Source organism: Palaemon carinicauda, chromosome 4, assembly GCF_036898095.1.
Source record: "Palaemon carinicauda isolate YSFRI2023 chromosome 4, ASM3689809v2, whole genome shotgun sequence".
NCBI classification, from domain to species: Eukaryota; Metazoa; Arthropoda; class Malacostraca; order Decapoda; family Palaemonidae; genus Palaemon; species Palaemon carinicauda.
Window position 1 is genome coordinate 179,860,074 of NC_090728.1, and position 19,965 is coordinate 179,880,038.

General features: G+C 31.4%; 1 protein-coding gene across 3 annotated transcripts in view; it reads left to right on the forward strand.

Moving 5' to 3' along the window:
• The window catches only part of Myo61F (Myosin 61F), a 52,549-nt gene that overhangs the window by 1,619 nt on the left and 30,965 nt on the right, over window positions 1-19,965 (forward strand). For 2 of the 3 annotated variants that reach the window (XM_068372815.1, XM_068372816.1), the window contains exons 2-14: window positions 2,133-2,248; window positions 2,872-2,942; window positions 8,979-9,187; window positions 12,469-12,648; window positions 12,900-12,938; window positions 14,726-14,938; window positions 15,659-15,757; window positions 15,923-16,083; window positions 16,331-16,500; window positions 17,105-17,238; window positions 17,424-17,591; window positions 19,317-19,455; window positions 19,629-19,860. In XM_068372815.1, the coding sequence (XP_068228916.1) occupies window positions 2,133-2,248; window positions 2,872-2,942; window positions 8,979-9,187; window positions 12,469-12,648; window positions 12,900-12,938; window positions 14,726-14,938; window positions 15,659-15,757; window positions 15,923-16,083; window positions 16,331-16,500; window positions 17,105-17,238; window positions 17,424-17,591; window positions 19,317-19,455; window positions 19,629-19,860 (1,931 nt within the window). The remainder of the gene's footprint in view (window positions 1-2,132; window positions 2,249-2,871; window positions 2,943-8,978; window positions 9,188-12,468; window positions 12,649-12,899; window positions 12,939-14,725; window positions 14,939-15,658; window positions 15,758-15,922; window positions 16,084-16,330; window positions 16,501-17,104; window positions 17,239-17,423; window positions 17,592-19,316; window positions 19,456-19,628; window positions 19,861-19,965) is intronic. The other variant, XM_068372817.1, reaches the window with a different exon arrangement.

Consider the following 19,965-nt stretch of genomic DNA (forward strand, 5'->3'; position numbering starts at 1 on the left):
CTTAGCCTTCCCGAATTAGGTCGTCTTAATTCCGAGAGCTTCGGGAAGACGGGATGTTCTTGGGAACTCGCTAGAAAATTCCACTCCTAGAGAGAAATTCCGGAAACGGTCATTGAAGTGATGTCAATTCTATATTTAATCCAGGATGATAAAATTCTCCGTAAATGAAGAATTGGTATAGGATATGGCATCATAGGAGACTACACCGGGCACCGTTCTGAAATGTTTTAACCTCTGACCCCAATGAGTCAACGACCTCTTGAATTGATAATGGTCGTCTTAAAAACGACGACTGCTTTCTTGCACAAACAATTTCAAGAAATTTCCCCCCCCCCAAAAAAAAAAATAAAAAGTGTTTTATCTATGAACTCATCGTTATGACTTACTCGGTAATTGTATACATTTATTAAAAGCATCTCTAGAAAAGATAAAAAAATCTCAAGTAATCTTTATTTTATTTATATTTTCTCGTTTTATAAAAGAAACCGATTTAGATGATAAATCAGGCTTATACTCAAGGAATACAAAATACTTTTGATGTAAATAAAATGGAATTTAAAACTTCTGTTCAAAAGGTATTTACGAGTCAATATGTTTGTAATTTAAGAAACATATTTAGAATAATAATAAAAAGTGCAATTGTGAATGTGTTATTTACAAAATTTATGTAAATATATTATGATGTATATACAATATTAATATATAAATTGTAAATGTATATTTCGTAATAAATGAAAAAAACAATTTATTCTAGAATTTCTCGCCAATTAAAACTTTGTTTAAAGATACTCCATATCGGTATGAGATAAACAAATAGTTATTACTTTTACTTTTTCTATTGTAACATCAGATTCTTAACTGGTTACATTGCTCTCTTGAAGATTCTTCTACCTTTAAATGTCACTAAATCAGCATTCTTGAATACATCATAGTTCCTGGTTAATGCTCATTATGCAATGTCTTAAGAGTACGGGATTTTTCATGAGGTTAATGTCACAATCAAGATTACAGTGAGTTTAACTCCGTGATGTCTTAATTCAAGTCACTAATTAGAAACTGGTTTAATTGGGGAGACACATCATCATCATCATCATCATCTGCGCCTATTGATGCAAAGGGCCTCGGTTAGATTTCGTCAGCCGTCTCTATCTTGAGAAGGGAGGAAGGGAAAAAAAGATTATTATTATTATTATTATTATTATTATTCAGCCGTTGATAGTCCACTGCAGGGCAAAGGCCTCAGACATGTCCTTTCACTTTCATCTGTTTATGGTTTTTCTATCCCGGTATATACCCGCAAACTTTCCTAGTTCGTCAATCCATCGTCTTCTCTTTCTCTGCTTCTGCAAATTTTCTTAGTTCGTCAATTCATCGTCTTCTCTTTCTCTGCTTCTGCAAATTTTCTTAGATCGTCAATGCATCGTCTTCTCTTCCCTTCCTCTGCTTCTTTTGCAATCTCTAGGGACCCCTTCTGTTATTATTAATGTCCATCTATTATGTCATTCTATCATATGTCCTGCCCGTGTCCATTTTTTATCTTACTTGTTGTTTATGTATTAGATCCTCTAACATATTGAATAGGCAGTTTATGCTTAGATAGTAATAATGTTTAAGACTAGATTATCTCTCGGTTATTATTTACGTTTATAAATTCTTCTTGACATATATAGATATAGCTATTATATTATTACTAGCTAAGCTACAACCCTATAGTCAATTCTTTTTAGTGAGGCAGATTTGCACCGACTCGCAGGGGTGCCCTTTTAGCTCGGAAAAGTTCCCTGATCGCTGATTGGTTAGACAAGATGACTCTAACCAATCAGCGATCAGGAAACTTTTTCCAAACTAAAAGGGCACCGCTGCGAGTCGGTGCAAATGCGCCTCATAAAAAAATTGAGTATAGTTGGAAAAGCTTGATGCCCAAGGGCCCCAACAGGGAAAAATAGCTCTGTGAGGAAAGGAAACAAGGCAATAAACAAACAACAAGAGAAGTAATAACAAGAAAAAATAAAACAATTCAAGATCATTAAACAATATTAAATTAGATTTAGTATATATAAACTATAAAGATGCCATAGTTATTATTATTATTATTATTATTATTATTATTATTATTATTATTATTATTACAGACATACATTGGCCAAGTACTGGTCTCTGTCAATCCCTACAAAGACTTGGGTCTCTACACAGACAAACTTCTGGAGAAATATCGAAATGTCAATTTTTACGAAGTGCCTCCACATGTGTAAGTATTTTGACCCATACATGAAATTAATTACACTTTTATCATAGTCAAGTCTAAATGGAATAAAAATTGTATTCTTCTCTGTTTTGAAAATATGTAAATCGGAATTTTAATGTTTATTGAGTTATATTTGATTTTCATTGTTTTGGGAAATGGGATAAATTTTTAAAGGGTTTTAAGCATATGGATATTTATAATGATTTTTTTTAATAATTCATAATTATAATTTTTTTGATAATTCACAATGGTAAGAATTTTTTTTAATTCATAATTGTAAGAATTTTTTAAAAATCATAATTGTAAGATGTTTCGTTTCTAATAAATAATTGTAAGAATTTTTTTTTAATAATTCATAATTGTAAGAATTTTTTTTAATAGTTCGTAATTGTAAGAAATTTTTGAATACATAATTTTAAGAACTTTTTTATTAATTCATAATTTTAAGATTTTTTTTTTAATTCATAATTGTTAGAAAATAATTTTGTAATTTGTAAGAAATCAAATGCATTGTTTAGATCTATATTCATATTTTTTCTAGTTTAAATAGACTAACTATTATGAACTAAATAACTTGGAATTTTTCATACAGATTTAAATCATATATTTTTCATCTTTCTTTAAAGGTTCGCTATCACAGAAAATGCCTATAGGTCAATGACCTCGGAGGTCACGGATAACTGCATCCTAATCTCAGGTAAGTTGCCAATGGTCTTTTACAAAAGGTGATTTTGTGCTGGTGTTTACATCTTGTCTGTTTGTATTTAGTAGTTTATTATCTGTGTTTTTAATTTATAGTTGTGTTTGCGTACGTGTGATATGATATTATAGTTCTGTAAATTTTGTTGAGAGAGAGAGAGAGAGAGAGAGAGAGAGAGAGAGAGAGAGAGAGAGAGAGAGAGAGAGAGAGAGAGAGAGAGAGAGAGAGAGAGTTTTAAATTTATGGAATTTTAACCTCTGGGGACCTTAAATTATATTACGGGCGAGAGAGAGAGAGAGAGAGAGAGAGAGAGAGAGAGAGAGAGAGAGAGAGAGAGAGAGAGAGAGAGAGAGAGCGCTACGTTGTAGAAATGGTTCCATTAAAGCTGCTTCCTCTTAATACTGAAATAGAAAAAAATCTTCGATGGGATTAGCCTCAAAATCTAATTTCTTCCTCCTTTGATCACAAGTAATTAAAGATAATCATGAAATAGTTCATCAATCAGCTTTTAATTATTCGAGATAGTACCGAAACAATTGTGAGATAGTATAGAAACAGAAATACATAGTAACTTAGGATTCTTGGGAACACGCAAGTGTTTTGCCGTAAAAAAAAATGTAAAATTCTGGAATAAATGTTGCCAGACATTTAGCGTTCTAATAATGAATATATTGACGTAGTTGTATTACGGTCACCTACCCGTAAAAGATGATAACTAAGTGGGTAAAATTACGGTCGTCTGTATTTTACTGAAATACGGCTGAGAACAGTATATTTTTACTGAGAATTTCCAATTAAAATTACGGTGTTTTTAAAAGTTTTTAAAGAGTGATAGGCAAACTCCGTGTCTATATCCTTGAAAACAAACGCTATTTCACCCTTCGTTGCTCAGATCTTCCGGTTTTAAAATTCCAAGTTCATTGTTTAAGCTTTCGTATCAAGTGACATTTTGAAACCGGCTTTCAACTCCGTAAACATGAAGTTATGTTTACTTTATAAGCTAACCAAGTCATTTAATAATAACACCCGTTTACATTTCGTGTGTTGACTGCGTAACATCCATACATACACAGATGGTATATTGCCAGATTGCTTCAATCTTTGGGAGTCAAAACAGTTGGGTAGATTTGTAGGCGATAATTTGGGATCTAATGTAATCATGAATATTTGCAGAATGTGTGTTAGTTTTAACTCTAATTTAACGTAACCTATTATTTGAAGAATGTGTGTTAGTTTTAACTCTAATTTAACGTAACCTGTGGTCTGATATATATATATATATATATATATATATATATATATATATATATATGAAATATATATATATATATATATATATATATATATATACATATATATATATATATATATATATATATATATATATATATATGTATATATATATATATAATATATATATATATATATACTGTATATATATATATATAATATATATATATATATATATATATATATATATATATATATACTGTATATATATAATATATATATATATATTATATATATAATATATATATATATGTATAATATATATATATATATATATATATATATATATATATATATATATATATATATATATATATACATACATACGTACATAAATACATACATTACAGATTTTAAAACTTTTCCTTATGTAGCTCGTAAGAGTTGTGGTTTACCCCAGCTCTTCAGATAATGATAACATCTCCTGATAAGAACTACTTTAAACGAGCTGTACCTGCTCTGGTCTTGTTCAATGTTGAGTTTATCTGAACTATGTAGATTTTTCTGTTAATGTTACTTTGTATAATCAAATGAATATTGATTATTGTTGTTGTTATTATTATTATTATTAGTAGTAGTAGTAGTAGTAAACCTACAACCCTAGTTGGAAAAGCATGATGCTGTAAGTCCAAGGGCTCCAACAGGGTCTAAGGACTTACTTAATTTTTTGATTGAATAAAGGTTCTGACAGTAATTATTATTATTATTGTTGTTGTTGTTACTACTACTACTACTACTACTACTACTACTACTACTACTACTACTACTGCTGCGAGCCAAGTTTGTTACTCGAATCAGAAAAGCAGAAAGGACCCTAGAAAGGAAAGACACACCAAGTAAATGAAGTGAAGTTGAAATGAATCACTGGTTTCTGCTACCGTAGATATAAGGTCAATCGAAAGTACTTGCTATTAATAGTCATTTAACTTCCGTGACCTCCAGAAGAATCTTCAAATTTAGGTGAAAATGGGGTCATGAGATTTCCTTGGCGTGTGACCTCCGTTCAACTGATTTGTGTGTCCAGCTTTTTCAACTGTTGTTGTTTTTGTTTTTTGTTGCTTCTTCGACTGACCTTTTGTCTTGGAGAGCTTGTAAATGGCAAAAGCTCTCCTTCCAAAAATATTTTTTCCTTTGCTATTTTGAGCGACAATGAGAATGACTAATAGTCATTTATGCTAACGTTGGAAAATGAAAGAAATTTAATTATGAATGGAGAAACATGGGTCAGCCCCATTTGCTTGCCATTGAGGGTCCTAATGGTAATATTTGACTTTTATTTTATATATATATATATATATATATATATATATATATATATATATATATATATATATATATATATATAAAGTATCCCTGTTGTCTTGTTAAAACTCATAGCTATAAGAGTAATGATAATAATACAGATAATGGTGATAATACAAAATTTAAATCATGTTTAAGTAAAACCTTTATCTTAATGTCTGTACTTGGTCCATGCGAATATGTACATCTGATTAAGAATGATATTAATTAATGCTTGCTGTAAAGGTCTAAGTAAATATCTGTATTATCAATTTAGTTCCTAATTGCCTATTCAAAAGTGCCATGTTAAACCGGTTAGTGATTTTAATGCTATCGGCTCTCCTGATATAAATTGATGTTGACCAGATTTACTATCTAGAACAGATAATTCACTGGATTCCAAATACGGGTGTCTTATGAAAGAATAGTTTCTGATTATATTAGCCGTCAATTTTTCTCCATAATCGTGTAAATTGTTAATTTTGCATATTCAACTGAATAGTCGGTTTCTTTAATGAAGCTGTGTCGTATGAGTAGGCCTACGCTTTTATATAATTAATAAAAACTAAAGGGTATAGAGGCTTCTTTTACAAAGACCCGTGAATGCCAAGTTTTGAAAATAAAGATATGGGAAAGAAGATATGAACTTAGACTTTAATTGCTGTGAGAGTTTTTATAAGACCAAGTGATTTTATCTTCTAGCTACATTTTTTTTTCTACTTCCATCATGGCTACACGACGTGTTGTCCTATCCAACAGCTAGTCAGCCGACTCTTATTCGCTTCCCAAAACAAACGTAACCAGAACAGTAGACTATATGATCATAAATTATTAATTTCCATTACAAATATCACTTGGGTAATAATCCTCAATTAGTTATTTTCACCGAGAAACATTGTGTAAGTTAATGCGCAACGGAAATGTGGTATGACCAGCATTGCATTCACTAAGATCTCCCACTAATATGACAATCGCCTCAGTGGAGAGAGTTCATAAGGTCCATAGGCGTAGACATCATTCAATTCTGGAAGGTGGAAGCCACACGTCCTAAGTAGCATATTAATGATCCATGGTATGAATATACTTGTCATGTACTTATTGCTCTTCCACTCTCCCTCCTCTCTGTCTCCCCTTTTGCTTTAATGGACACAGCACTTTTCATCAAAGCTTGGCGTAGAATTTAGTAAACATGTCAATATTTGGCAACTTCTTGTACTGCTATTAAATAATTAACCTACTACAAGCGCTACCAAGGACTCTATCCTATTGTTGATGAGGCAATCATCATGACTATATGCTACGATAATATAGGAATGTGTAATTAGTTTTCCAACAAAGCAGCACATCAAATCATAATGGCGTAAAATGCTGCTACTGTACTTTATTTACAGTAGCCCTATATAGTGCCTTTTATTGTGAACTACTTTATTCGACGTTAAATTGATATAGACAAATTCTTCCTAATCGGGTGGTTGAATCAGTAGAACTTACAAAAGTTCAAAGTTGGAGCAAATACTTTTTTGTTTACCAGGCGGACACGAGTCTTTTTATAGTTTATTTATGACATATTTGTTTTTGATGTTGTTAATAGTTTATATATGACATGTCTGTTTTGACGTTGTTACTTATTTTAGAATGATTTATTGTTAATTTGTTCTCTTCATTTATTTATTTCCTTATTTCCTTTCCTCACTGGGCTATTTTTCCCTGTTGGAGCCCCTGGGCTTATAGCATCTTGCTTTTCTAACTAGGGTTGTAGCTTGGATAGTAATAATAATAATAATAATTCCTTGTAAACTTAAGAAACATCCTAATAATATGCCACTCCAAATTATAGCTATCATGTAAAAAGTTCATAATTTTAGGGCAGATATCATGTTGATAAGTTATCTCATTTCACCAGTATCACTAAACGTATTTTAGTGTCGAAGCACCTCAGAAGAATATCTCTTGGAGTCTTATGTTTTATTTTTTAGCTTTTTAATCTTTTTGTGTTTTTTTAAAGATATTTTACTTGAATTGTAGTGAATTTTACGTTAATGCATTTTTTAACCTTGTGTTTATTATTTAAAACTTTCCATTTTGATTATTTATTTGTGTATATCTTTATTTAAACCCGGTTTATTAAATATGATAATTTTAATTTTTTATTCTTATATATTAAGTATAGTTGGGAATTTCATATTAAAGTGTCTGTAATTATTAAAATTGTTTTTTTTTCCATAATACTAAACTCCCCATTTATGCAGTTATTTATCTTATGATGTATATGGACATTATCTCGTTCTTATTATTTAATATGCTAAAGAGTTAGCTTTTTCATACATAATCAATTATAGTCATTTATTATTTTCATGTCATCATCCCATAAAAGGAAAACATGATTATATTTACTCTGTCGTCAGGAACTACTTTTATTGTTAAAATGTACTTAGAGTGGTAATACTGCTCACTTCTATTTCACTGACATTTAAGGTTCAAGTACTACCATTGCTTTCTCTCATTTCTGTCATCCTTTCTTTCCTCTTTTTGCCCCCCCCCCCTCCTTTATTTACTGTTACTTCAAAGTACAACTGTGAAACCCCTATTCCCCTCCAATTCCATGAATACATCTATCTCTGTTCTGTTTATGTTTTGAAACATTATATTAGAGTGAATTTCTTTTTTTTGGTGTTCATTAACTTCCAACCAGTGTAATTTTGTTTTGAAATGCTGTAAAGGAAATTATTATTACTAAATTGATATCCTAGACCTAGAAGTTGACCAAGCCAGGTAAATTTTATAATACTGTAGCTTACTGTGTATATCTATCTTTTTATAAGAGCCTTTTTTTTTTCTTTTACATGAAAATACAGCATTTTTTTTATTTTTAAATATGTATTGATATTTATTTTTTTAGTGCTCGGAAATTTTACATAATGCATTTTATTAGGCTGAATATTTAATATCTAGTAACTTTTAATGTCTTCAATAAAATTAAAAGGCAATTGTTTATTGTATTTTTCAAATAAGATTTTTGGAACACTATTTACAAGTTGATTATCTTTAGGAAAGTTGAGATTCCGTCTCCATTTCCTCGTATATTACAGATCATAATATTTCATTTCATGATATGAATCTGTTTCTTTTTCTTTAGTATTTACTAAAGACTGTGGCAGCCACTGAAATATTAAAGATTACTTTTAACGCGTAACGGTATGGACTTAATACTAGTTGAGACCCTCAAGCTTTTAAAACAAAATATTGCATTTTAGTAATACCTTGATGATATATTAAAGACTTTTTTTTTTTTTATAAAAAACATCTTAATATTCTCAGGTTTATAAGCTTAATCATTTGAATGGTTCTATAACTGGATAATATTTTTATTAACCCTTTCGCCCCCAAACGAACCTTATGGCGGGGGTAAAAGGGTTAAAAATTTGTATACAGCATATGATTAATGATGCACATCCTCCACAGGTGAATCCGGTGCAGGAAAGACTGAAGCCAGTAAGCAGGTACTTCGCTTCCTGGCGGCGACGTCCCTCCACCGTCGGGAGATGGACAGGGTGAGAGATCGTCTCCTGCAGTCGAATCCTGTACTGGAGGCCTTTGGCAACGCTAAGACCAACCGGAATGACAACTCGTCACGCTTCGGGAAGTACATGGACATCGAGTTCAATTTCAAGGTACTGTACAATACAGTATTGCTGATATTTTAACATTTCCTGTTTTTTAAAGATAAATTTTGCGAGCTCGGGCTTTACAGTTCTTCATTATTTTTGTAAGTTTGGTTTAAAAGTCATGAGCCAGAAATTTTAGATTTAATTGTTGCATAACCCTTTAAGTGGTTTTCAATGTTCTGTAACTCTTTTTGAAGTGTGAACTTCATAACGTGTATTATAGAACAAAAATATACTGCACAAGAAATATGGTTTGTTAAAAGTTTTGCACCAATTTAATGGTTAAAGATCTTGAGATTAGTTACTTAGCGAAGATAAAGTAGTTTAATCAGCCCATTTATACTAGTTTAGTCTAGAAATTTTTTTTTGAGGATTCAATACCACTTTAGCCTAGTATATAACGGTAGTTTAACTTGAGAATTTTGAATTGGCATCATTTGGCAATGCCTTTAAATCTAGGTATGGTTTCTGGAAACTTAATGTTTTTTTTTTTTTTTTCAAAATCTTATATATAGAGCTACAGTGTGGTCAGATTTTTTTCTTATAGATGCATTATGCATATTTTTTATCATATAAAATGTAATATGAAAATTATATTAAGTTTAAGATCTTATATACACCACTGCTCCAATCTTGGGTAAATTATAAAAAAAAAAGAATGCTTTTTGTAACTTTTACCTCTCAAGTTCTTAGTTTTATTTTTGGAGGTGACAATGATGTTTGATATTTACATATTTTTCTTTCCACATTAAAAATCATTGTTGAATAGTGTTCCTCGCGTCAGTATCAGAGAGAGAATTTAGTTTATAAAGAGATTTGTGATGACTTGAAGAATGACAGATCCACTTTTCTACAGTAAACTAGAAAATGCTATTCAGTTTACTATTTATGAAATAAAAGTCTCAATCTATGTGATGAGGCATGTCCTGTCATTCAGATATATTTAAAATGTGTAAATAGTAGAGAAGTTTTATTGCTCATGGACCTCAAGGTAGAAAAAATGACACTATTCTCTAAGAATGGCTGCCACATTTTTAAAATTATTAGTTTTTGGTTTTTAAAGAAATATGCAACAGTCTATTTAATTACCACATTGTGTTGATAAAAGCCTCTGTTACAGTACATGTGACACAGTTTTGAAGAGATGAACGGTTTTAATTTAAGATTAAATTATATGCTGATAGCAGAAAGGTCATCAGATATTACAGTACTTAACCCTTATCATTGGCTGATAAAGTTTACTGTATAGCATATATTGCTAGTCTCCTAAGGCAAGTTAAATTGAAAAATTATATAAATTAAATGCTGTTGGAAAAACTCTTTGGCCCTTCTATTTTTATCTGGATTAGATAAGGAATATAAATATTAGCCTACCATCTTCATGTTTTTATAAACGTGACTTGCCTTTTAATTGTACAGTAATCTTACAGTTTTATGTTATTTAAAAGCTCCATAAAAATATAAATATGAAAATTTTATATTATGATAGTACTTGAGCACTGAAAGCTTGGTCACTTATGATCAATACTAAAGTGTTATTTTTTGAGATAGCGTACACAATTTTTCTTTTTAATTTTGTTAACTTTGAAGGCTTTCTTATAATGCTGTTTTAAAGGGTTCTTAAGTTATTCTTTCTTGGTAGTTCAGTTTTTGGAACTTTAGAAGAATGAACTTTCTTTTGAATTATAAAAATGTATATGGAAGCTTCTCCACGTGTAATATTACGTGAATTTCATTTCATTAAGTTTATTGTAAATGTGATTTACAGTAATGAATTTTTTGTTGTTGTTAACTGTCAAAGTTTAAAAATAAATGACTAGCTTATCAAGGAAAATATCTGTCTAATGGTGGGGAAATCATCCCTTTAATAGGAAGATAAGTTTGGAAAGTATCTAGAACATTCTAGATCACTGAATTAGGACAAAATGGGAAGTGTGGTGACTCGTATTTCCATCTCCGTCTTCCCTATCTTCAGATCAGTCTACAGTTTTATCGGGGTCATTTTAGATTGTTTAATTTGAGATGAGATAATCAAGTAATTTTACCTGAAATTCTCGCAAGACTGTCATATTACATAACAGACTTTGACATAGGAAAAATCTATTTTTGGGTGAGATAGCCATGTTGTCCTGATGGAAGATAATATGAGGCAGCTTTCTACTTGGGATTCCTTCTTGCAGAAATATCCCAAGTAGAAAGCTGCCGTAGAGGGACTTCCAATAGGACAACATGGCTCGAGCCCAAAAAAACCTATTTAATTTAAATTTGCTTAGTTTCAGCTTTAATTTCCTTTAGTAGAGGGTAATGCAATCTCGTTAGATTCTCAACACTTCTTTTGAAGGTTAGCAGGGATCTATGTTGACATTTATTACAGATGATGATGTAGTGATAAGATTTCAGATTGAACTGCAATCTTATCATAGAGCTGATTGTTAACGAATTGTACCTTCAATAACATGCTGGGCTTGGCAAAGCCTTTGAAAGATGCCTCCACACTTTGAATCTTACAATTTATGACTTTGATAAAACCATACAATATCTCTACTAAAAATTGTTGCATATACATTTAGGTCCTCGGCAAACTTACAGCATGATAGGCCATGTTTTCTCTGGTAATGAAGTGTGTGTTTTGTTGATTTTATAAATGTCAATAGCAAATATTATTTTTTGGCTTTATAAGTCAAGTATAATGGTGATACACATTCAACTAGTTTTCAGCAACTATATGGCAGTATACAAAGGGAGGCTATAGTATGTATGTCAAGATGTATAATTATGTAAAATATTATCTGTCAAGTATTTGATCTGGTAACCATGACTGTTGGTTCACAGTAATTCTTTGATTATATTTTTTTCTAATAGTAACAGAAATCTACCATATTGTTGTTAAAGTATCATTTCATTTTCCTTCTATTTATTGTACAATATGCAGTAGCTATATTAGAATGAGATTTTTACCTACATATTGATTGAGGATTTCTTCCATAGGTTTTCATGTAATCTTCATCAATGGATTTCGTTAGCGTAGTTGTGATTATGATGGATTATTGTACCATTCTATTACATTGTATTTGATTTTTTTTTATAGATGCGATACGCAACTTCCTATTTATTTTATTAGTGCGAGTTTTAATTTGGTCTGTGATGAAATGCTGCAATTTTTTTCCATGGCAACTTGATAGATATAATTTCTATTAGTTGATTTTGAGTGTATGTATTAGTTCATTTTGAGTGTATCATCAAGATATTTTTAAATACTTATACAGTAATATTTATTTTTCTTGTAGGGTGATCCAGTTGGTGGTCACGTTTTGAACTATCTCTTGGAGAAGTCTCGTGTTGTTCATCAGGAGAAAGGAGAAAGAAATTTCCATGTGTTCTATCAGCTCTTGGCTGGTGCTCCTGACGACCTCATCAAGAAACTCCACCTTCAGCGAGATCCAAACCAGTACCACTTCTTGAAGCAGGTGAGAAGGGAATGAAAATTTCAGTTGAAGGATTTTCATGAGGAAAAGATTTTCAGTAAAAATTTCTTTTAATTGGGAATATATTTTTGGTTGAAGGACTAGCTTCATTCTCAGTGATATAGTTTTGGTATAAATTGCACTTGTAGAAACTCTTTTTGGAATTGATTGCTATGCAATGTATTATGTAGACTGCTTTTGGTAGTGATTTGTCTTCATTGCAAGCATAATTCATCAATGTCTTCTTGAATCAGCCTGAGAATCCAGATATGCCGTTAAATTCATTTGGAGAGGTGAGTTGGCCAGTAATGTAGCTGCCTGCACTGCATCATAATACTGCCTAATGCAATCGCAATAGAAGTAGAAATAGACTAAATATTTCTTTTAGTCCCGTATGTATCCTTTCTAGTTGGGTATACTGATATAAATGCACGAAACTTACTATGTCTGTATGGTGGAATGGTTATTCAGACAAACAATTGTAATGTTTAATTTTCTTCACATTATTAATGGGAAAAGCATGGTACTATTTAACCATTTTTCTTTTACTCTTGAGAGCGCTCTATATGTCATAATTATCATGGTATTTCATGGTCATTATAAATATTCTAAAAATTTAGCTCTGTATTTCACTAATAATTAATTCATGGCACTTACACAGTGGGCTATGCAATGGGGAAAGCAAAAAGCATAATACGGCAAATTGATGCTTATATTCCTTATACTGTACAGTACTAAGCAAACATTCTACATGCTTCTTTTACATTCTATTAAATCAATTATAAAATACTTAATAAAAGTTTCTATTTAACCCTTAAAGAATTGTTCATCCTCATAATATTAAAATGTTTCATGTTCATATTTCTTTCACCAAGAATGAATCTTCACTGTAACCTGCACAATTTTGCATTTTGGTGTACAGTATGTATTCAAGTACATGTATAGTATTCTCTTATTATTGGGAGAAAAAGTATTTATAAAGTAATTCTTTTATTAATACCCTGTATGAATTTTAAATCATGACAACAATCTATTCATCTTAAATACAATTATTGTATTCAGTTTAGAAGTATATTTTATGTAGTTTGTTTATTAGTAGATCATCTTTGTCTATATCTCGTTTTATATGTAATCTGTCCTTATTCACAAATACATTACAGTACAGTATGTATTTAACATGTCGAGGAAAATTAGTTTTGACCTTAGTCAGTTGGCTAATCACTTATTGACCTCGACCTCAAATGGTGCTTAGAATTTTTTGGGGGAAAGGTTACAGGACTTATATGAATCTTGTTTGTGGTAAGAGTAACTTTTGGGAGAGAGAGAGTATCAAATACAGAAGTTTAATTAAAAAAACATCTGGTACATCTGACCAGGAAGCATAAAAGCAGGACTTGGTAACTGTCTGTGCTTTTAGTAAGATCTAAGTGGTAGAAAGATGTTGGAAACATCAATTACAGCAAAAAGTACTGGAGGTGACTGGGAAAAGGTATACCAGCTAACCCACCAGTAAATGTTAGTTGTGATGTAACCAGGGGGACGACAAGGTACATACTCTAATGGACAGAAATACAGCTGTAGATGTGAGAAGTGCATGATAATTTAAAGTAAATGGATCAAGGTAAAACCTAGAAAATTATTTATGATTTTTTAAGGTTTTTAAAACATCTAATCTAGAACATACTCAAGTAAAGTAGTGTACACTTGTCCATCTATGCTATGCAGTGTGAAGCATTTTAAAATGGAAGTTTTTACAAACATACGAGGCTTGGGACTTGATTTTTATTCATAAATAAGACCAATGGTTAATCTGTCTTTTGTGGTTGTTATAGTTTAATATATGTGGTAGAGGAACAGGGAACAGAAATTTTCATTGCATGTGTATTAATGTTTCTCAGAATCATTGTTGCCCATATTGCAATATACATGTGTTATATTTCTTATTTACACAAAATAATTTTGAGGAAATTGTCATGACAAGCAGTATGTTCTTTTCAGTATTAGTCTTTTTTAACTAATTCTACATTTCATTGTAGATAATGTATTAAATCTTTAATCATATTCTTAATTTAATTTTCAGGGTCAGAGTTGTACCGTTAATTCCATTAATGATCGTGCAGATTTTGAAGCTGTTGATCATGCCCTGGACACGCTTGAATTCAAGACTGATGAACAGGAAGCAGTCTGGTGCGTTGTGGCAGCAATCTTGCATGTAGGCAACATCAAATTCAAAGCTGATGATGATGGACATGCTCGAATTGAAAATGATGAAGAAGTGAAACATGCAAGCTCGGTATAGAACATTTTTGTTTGTTGCTTTGATGGAATTTATATTATTCCAACTCATACCCAATAACATTTTGAGTGGGCTTCACAGAAATAGCTTACTGGAATAGTTTCTATTTGCAGTGTGGGGTGGAGAACCTAGCAGAAAAGTTGAATATGTAGAATTTAATCTTTAAAAGAAATATATTTTTTAACATGAATTCTGTGGGAAGTTATTGTTCTCTTAACCCTTTTACCCCCAATGGACGTACTGGTACGTTTCACAAAACTCATCCCTTTACCCCCATGGACGTACTGGTACGTCCTCGCAAAAAAACTGCTCTTAACATTTTGTTGCATTTTTTTGATAATTTTATGAGAAACTTCAGGCATTTTCCAAAAGAATGAGTCCAACCTGACCTCTCTATGACAAAAACTAAGGCTGTTAGAGCAATTTAAAAAAAATATATTGCAAAATGTGCTTGAAAAAAAAAATGCCTGGGGGTTAAGGGCTGGAAAGTTCCAAATAGCTTGGGGGTAAGAGGGTTAATCATATTGTTTTTATACAGTATTGTCTATGGCTTATCCATGAGATAATGATTTGAGTATTATTGAATTAAATGTAAAAATAATTTTCTCCCGTGTGCTTGGGCTATGTAAGTACATAAAGTTGACCCTTGTGATTAACTTTTATATTTGTAAAAGGTGTACCCCCATAACGATGTAAATTTTACATATTTTTTTGCAGCTTTTTGGATGTGATAGCGATGTTCTAGCAAAAGCTTTAACTCACCGAACTATTGAGGCTCGAGGCGAAAGGGTAACTTCACCTTTAACTCCAGACCAGGTAAATTAATTTTTGTATAAAGATATAACCATTCATTTAATTATGAAGACGATATAAAAGTTAAAAATTTAACATTAATAAATAATCGAGTTTTACTGCACTGTACTATATTTCTCAATTATGAGGACCAAGAGGATTATGCTGAATAGATGTCTATTTTTATAGGCTTTATGTGCCCGTGATGCATTAGCTAAATCTGTTTACGAACGAGTATTTAACTGGTTAGTGACAAGATTGAACACATCTTTACACTCTGTTGAAAAAGGACGCAAGACCTTACTTGGAATCCTTGACATCTACGGTTTTGAAATCTTTGATAAGAATGGGTAAGATTTGCTGTTGTGTATTTTTGTGCGACATGTCTAATGGACTTCATCCATTTATTTATATTTGAAAGTTACATTGGTTTTTCATTTAGCTTTAAATGTTGAAGTAACATTTACATGAAATAGAGAAAAATATATGTTAAATCAATACTTTGTACTTGAGAAACATCAGTTTTAGAATTTTATAGCCTACTTATATCCTTAAGTATAAGTTCTATAATATTTCTTTCATGCTGCAACTTTTTAGGTTTGAACAGTTCTGTATCAATTATTGCAATGAGAAACTCCAGCAAGTGTTCATTGAACTGACACTTAAGAGTGAACAGGAGGAGTATCGTAAAGAGGGCATTGAATGGCAGCAAATCTCTTATTTTGACAATAAGATCATCTGTGACCTGGTCGAGGAGAAGCATAAAGGTATGCCATGAAGTTTTTAATACAGTATTGTATCTATAATGTTGTGTGATTTTTGCTGTGGAATTGACACACTATGCCCACAGAATATGTTATACCCATAATGTATTTACTTAATTTTATCTAGATCTATTCTATTTGGTCTCTTAATACCCGACTTTCCACCAGTTAACTTTATCTGGTTGAACTACTTTCATAATAGCATAGGAAAACCCAGTTTAATTATTATCACTGAAATATAATTTAAGCCATTTATGGGCTTTTAGGAGTAGTACAGCAAAGGTCATCCCATCATGTTGCAAAGTTAAAAAAAAAATTGTGGCCGTGATTCCATACAAAATCCTCGTAGTCATGGAGCTAATGAATTTTCTTTGATTATCCAGAAAACAACTTGAATCTGTAATATCTAGATTTCCATCACAGTAAAGGGCATATGTCTTGCTATTATTCTCTCCCCAGTACGGGAGAATAGTGTACAGTAGCTTTGACTACTTAGTAAGTTTGGCACTACCACATAGTTTGTTTTAGTCCATCAAAAATAATTAATATTTTATCATTCCTTTATTAGGACAAACAATTCTGACTATAAAATACGTATTATTTGCAGGTATCATATCACTCCTTGATGAGGAATGCTTACGTCCAGGAGAGGCGAATGATATGACATTCCTTGAGAAGATGAATTCCCATCTGTCTAAACATGACCATTATTTCAGCTATGCCACATCCAACAATAACAAGGTATTTATTATATATCTTAGGTAATGAACTTTTTGAATGATTTTACAGTAGCCTTTAAATTTTTAATCAAACAAAAATGGGGTAACTTGAAAATTGTACAGTAAATGACCAGTAACAATTTCATCATCATTAAGGGTATAAAATCATAAGTTTCTACTTGATCTTAACTTGAAATTATTTTGCAGGTAAAAAAAACCATCAACAAAGATGAGTTTCGTCTTCGTCATTATGCTGGAGATGTAGCTTATCGAGTGCAAGGCTTCCTGGACAAGAATAACGACTTGCTTTTCCGTGACTTGAAGGAAGGCATGGTACAGTCATCGAATATGATTGTTCAAGTCGCTTTTCCAAGGGTAAGAATCTCTCATAGGGAGTTGGCACTGTCAGTACACCCCATGTGGTGCAATATAGTAAAACAAGGGTCTTTTCATTATTCCTTTGTCCTCTAGCTGCACTTAAGTTTATATCTTTCTATTTTACCTCTATTTCTTCTTCCTTCCATCTTGCTGTCCAACCTCTTAACTTTTACGTCAGTGTGTGTAACTGGAGAGACTTCCCTCAGCTGCACTTGGGCTTGAATAGCCTTATAGACCTTGGGATTGGGCTGTATAACCCAGATTCATAAATTCAATCCAAAGAATCCTGAATGTAATATTTATTTTGTTCAAAATGAGCCACTATTCTAATAAAAAGGACATTAATTGGAAAGTAAGCAACTTCAACAGAGTAAAATTTGTCTAATGAAAAAACAGAAATGAAAATAAATGAAAAAGGAAATACAGTAAATATAGACGCAAATGACATGGGCTGAAAATCTAAGGCAGCGTTATAATTTTTAAAAGTAGTATTATAATCATCATAGCCTATAAAAGCAGCAGTCTCAGTGATACAACCTGGACTGCTGCAAAATGATATAGCAGTACAGGTATAAACTTCTTGTATGTTCAGGAATTTGGCCTTCTGGTAACTGGCAAAAATCAATAAGCAAAATAGACATACAGCTTATACAGAACTTCCATCTTTTTTTTAATGATGTGTTTTAACATTTTGGTACACAATTTAATGTAAACATTTTCTGAGAGAGTGCAATATTATATAAATGGTTTAATTCAGAGTCCCTCCCATTTTTATGGTAAGCATTTTGATGGACACTCGTGTGTTGTTTTTTATTATTCATATTTACTCGTTAGCTTAACCCCCTACAATTGGGTTACTTATGAAATTCATTGCTTATGTCATTAGAGGAATTCTAGACTATTCCTATGAATCTTCCCTGATGTTCATATTGCTTTTGGGAATTGCTGCTATTGTACCTCCTGTTTAAAAATGAAAGGCCTCATAGTGTTGGTACTGATATTTGGCTAAGTATTCAAGTTACAAAGATGGAAATTTTCTAGTGCCTTCAAACGTCTCACTTATAAATGTGACATTAAAATAGATTATGTAAATAAAGGCAATTCAGTCCTCTTTTAATGCATAAAATTAAATCATTTTTTGGATTGTCTTAATGATAAGCTTCTATTTGATATATTATATAGTATTCAAGCAATTTTTGCTAGATTGATATTTTGGTTTCATGTCTTCAGCTTTCCAATTAAATTTTTTTTCCTTTTAAAAACGTAAAAAACTTATTGTATTAACATTGTTACTAACTTTGCTATGTAAATCTAAAGAAAATATCTCTGTGCAAGTTTCCAGAGAGATTAATATGGGTGATTGAAATAGACTAAAACTTTCATCGGAGTAATAACACAAAAGGTTAAGAGGAAGGTGCCTTCAATTCTAAATAAGCATTTTATTGTAATTGCTTTTGAAACAAAGTTTCCTTGATTTTTATTATTCGAAAAAGTGAACTAATTACTTTTTTAAACTATTAATCTTTGAAATTCATTATAATGTCTCCTCTTGTAATATACAAGACCAGAAAAGATACTTATGATAATCGCTGTTGAAACTATCTTTTTATGATTTCTAGAATGGCTGTTTGGTTCACTTTTTAAAAATGGGAATTACTCTTGTAATTATATTCTACATATAAGTTTTAACTCTTATCTTCATGTATATGTTATTGATTTTAGGAAGAGTTGATGGGAAAGAAGAGACCAGAAACTGCTGGTACACAGTTCAAGAATAGTTTGGCAAATTTGATGGTCATCCTTATGAGTAAGGAGCCTTCATACATCAGATGTATCAAACCTAATGATGAGAAGCGCTCTTGTAAGTCTTACCAGGTTTTGTAGATAAAGTAGTGAATTTGAAATTTCTAATGGAAGCACATTGATAAAGAAAAACCATCTGATTAAATTGGTATGCAACTGATACAGATGTCGATACTGTGAATAATTATTTTTGTTTCATTTGTGATGTGCTACTTATATCGTTCTTTACAGACTGCTTCGATGTTGAACGAGTAGGTCACCAGGTCAAGTATTTAGGTTTGATGGAGAATTTAAGAGTGAGGAGGGCTGGCTTTGCTTATCGTAGAAAGTATGAAATATTCCTTGCAAGGTACAAGGCTCTCTGTCCCACTACTTGGCCAAATTATAGAGGCAACCCAAAGGATGGCGTAAAGGCCATTGTTCAACATCTCAACTATAATACAGATGACTACCGCATGGGAGCGTAAGTACACTACATTATTACTGTCAGATTTTCACCTAAGTTTTCAGTTATAAAAGTACTGTACTTTGGATGAATAACAAAGATATTGCATTACAGCAGAGTACT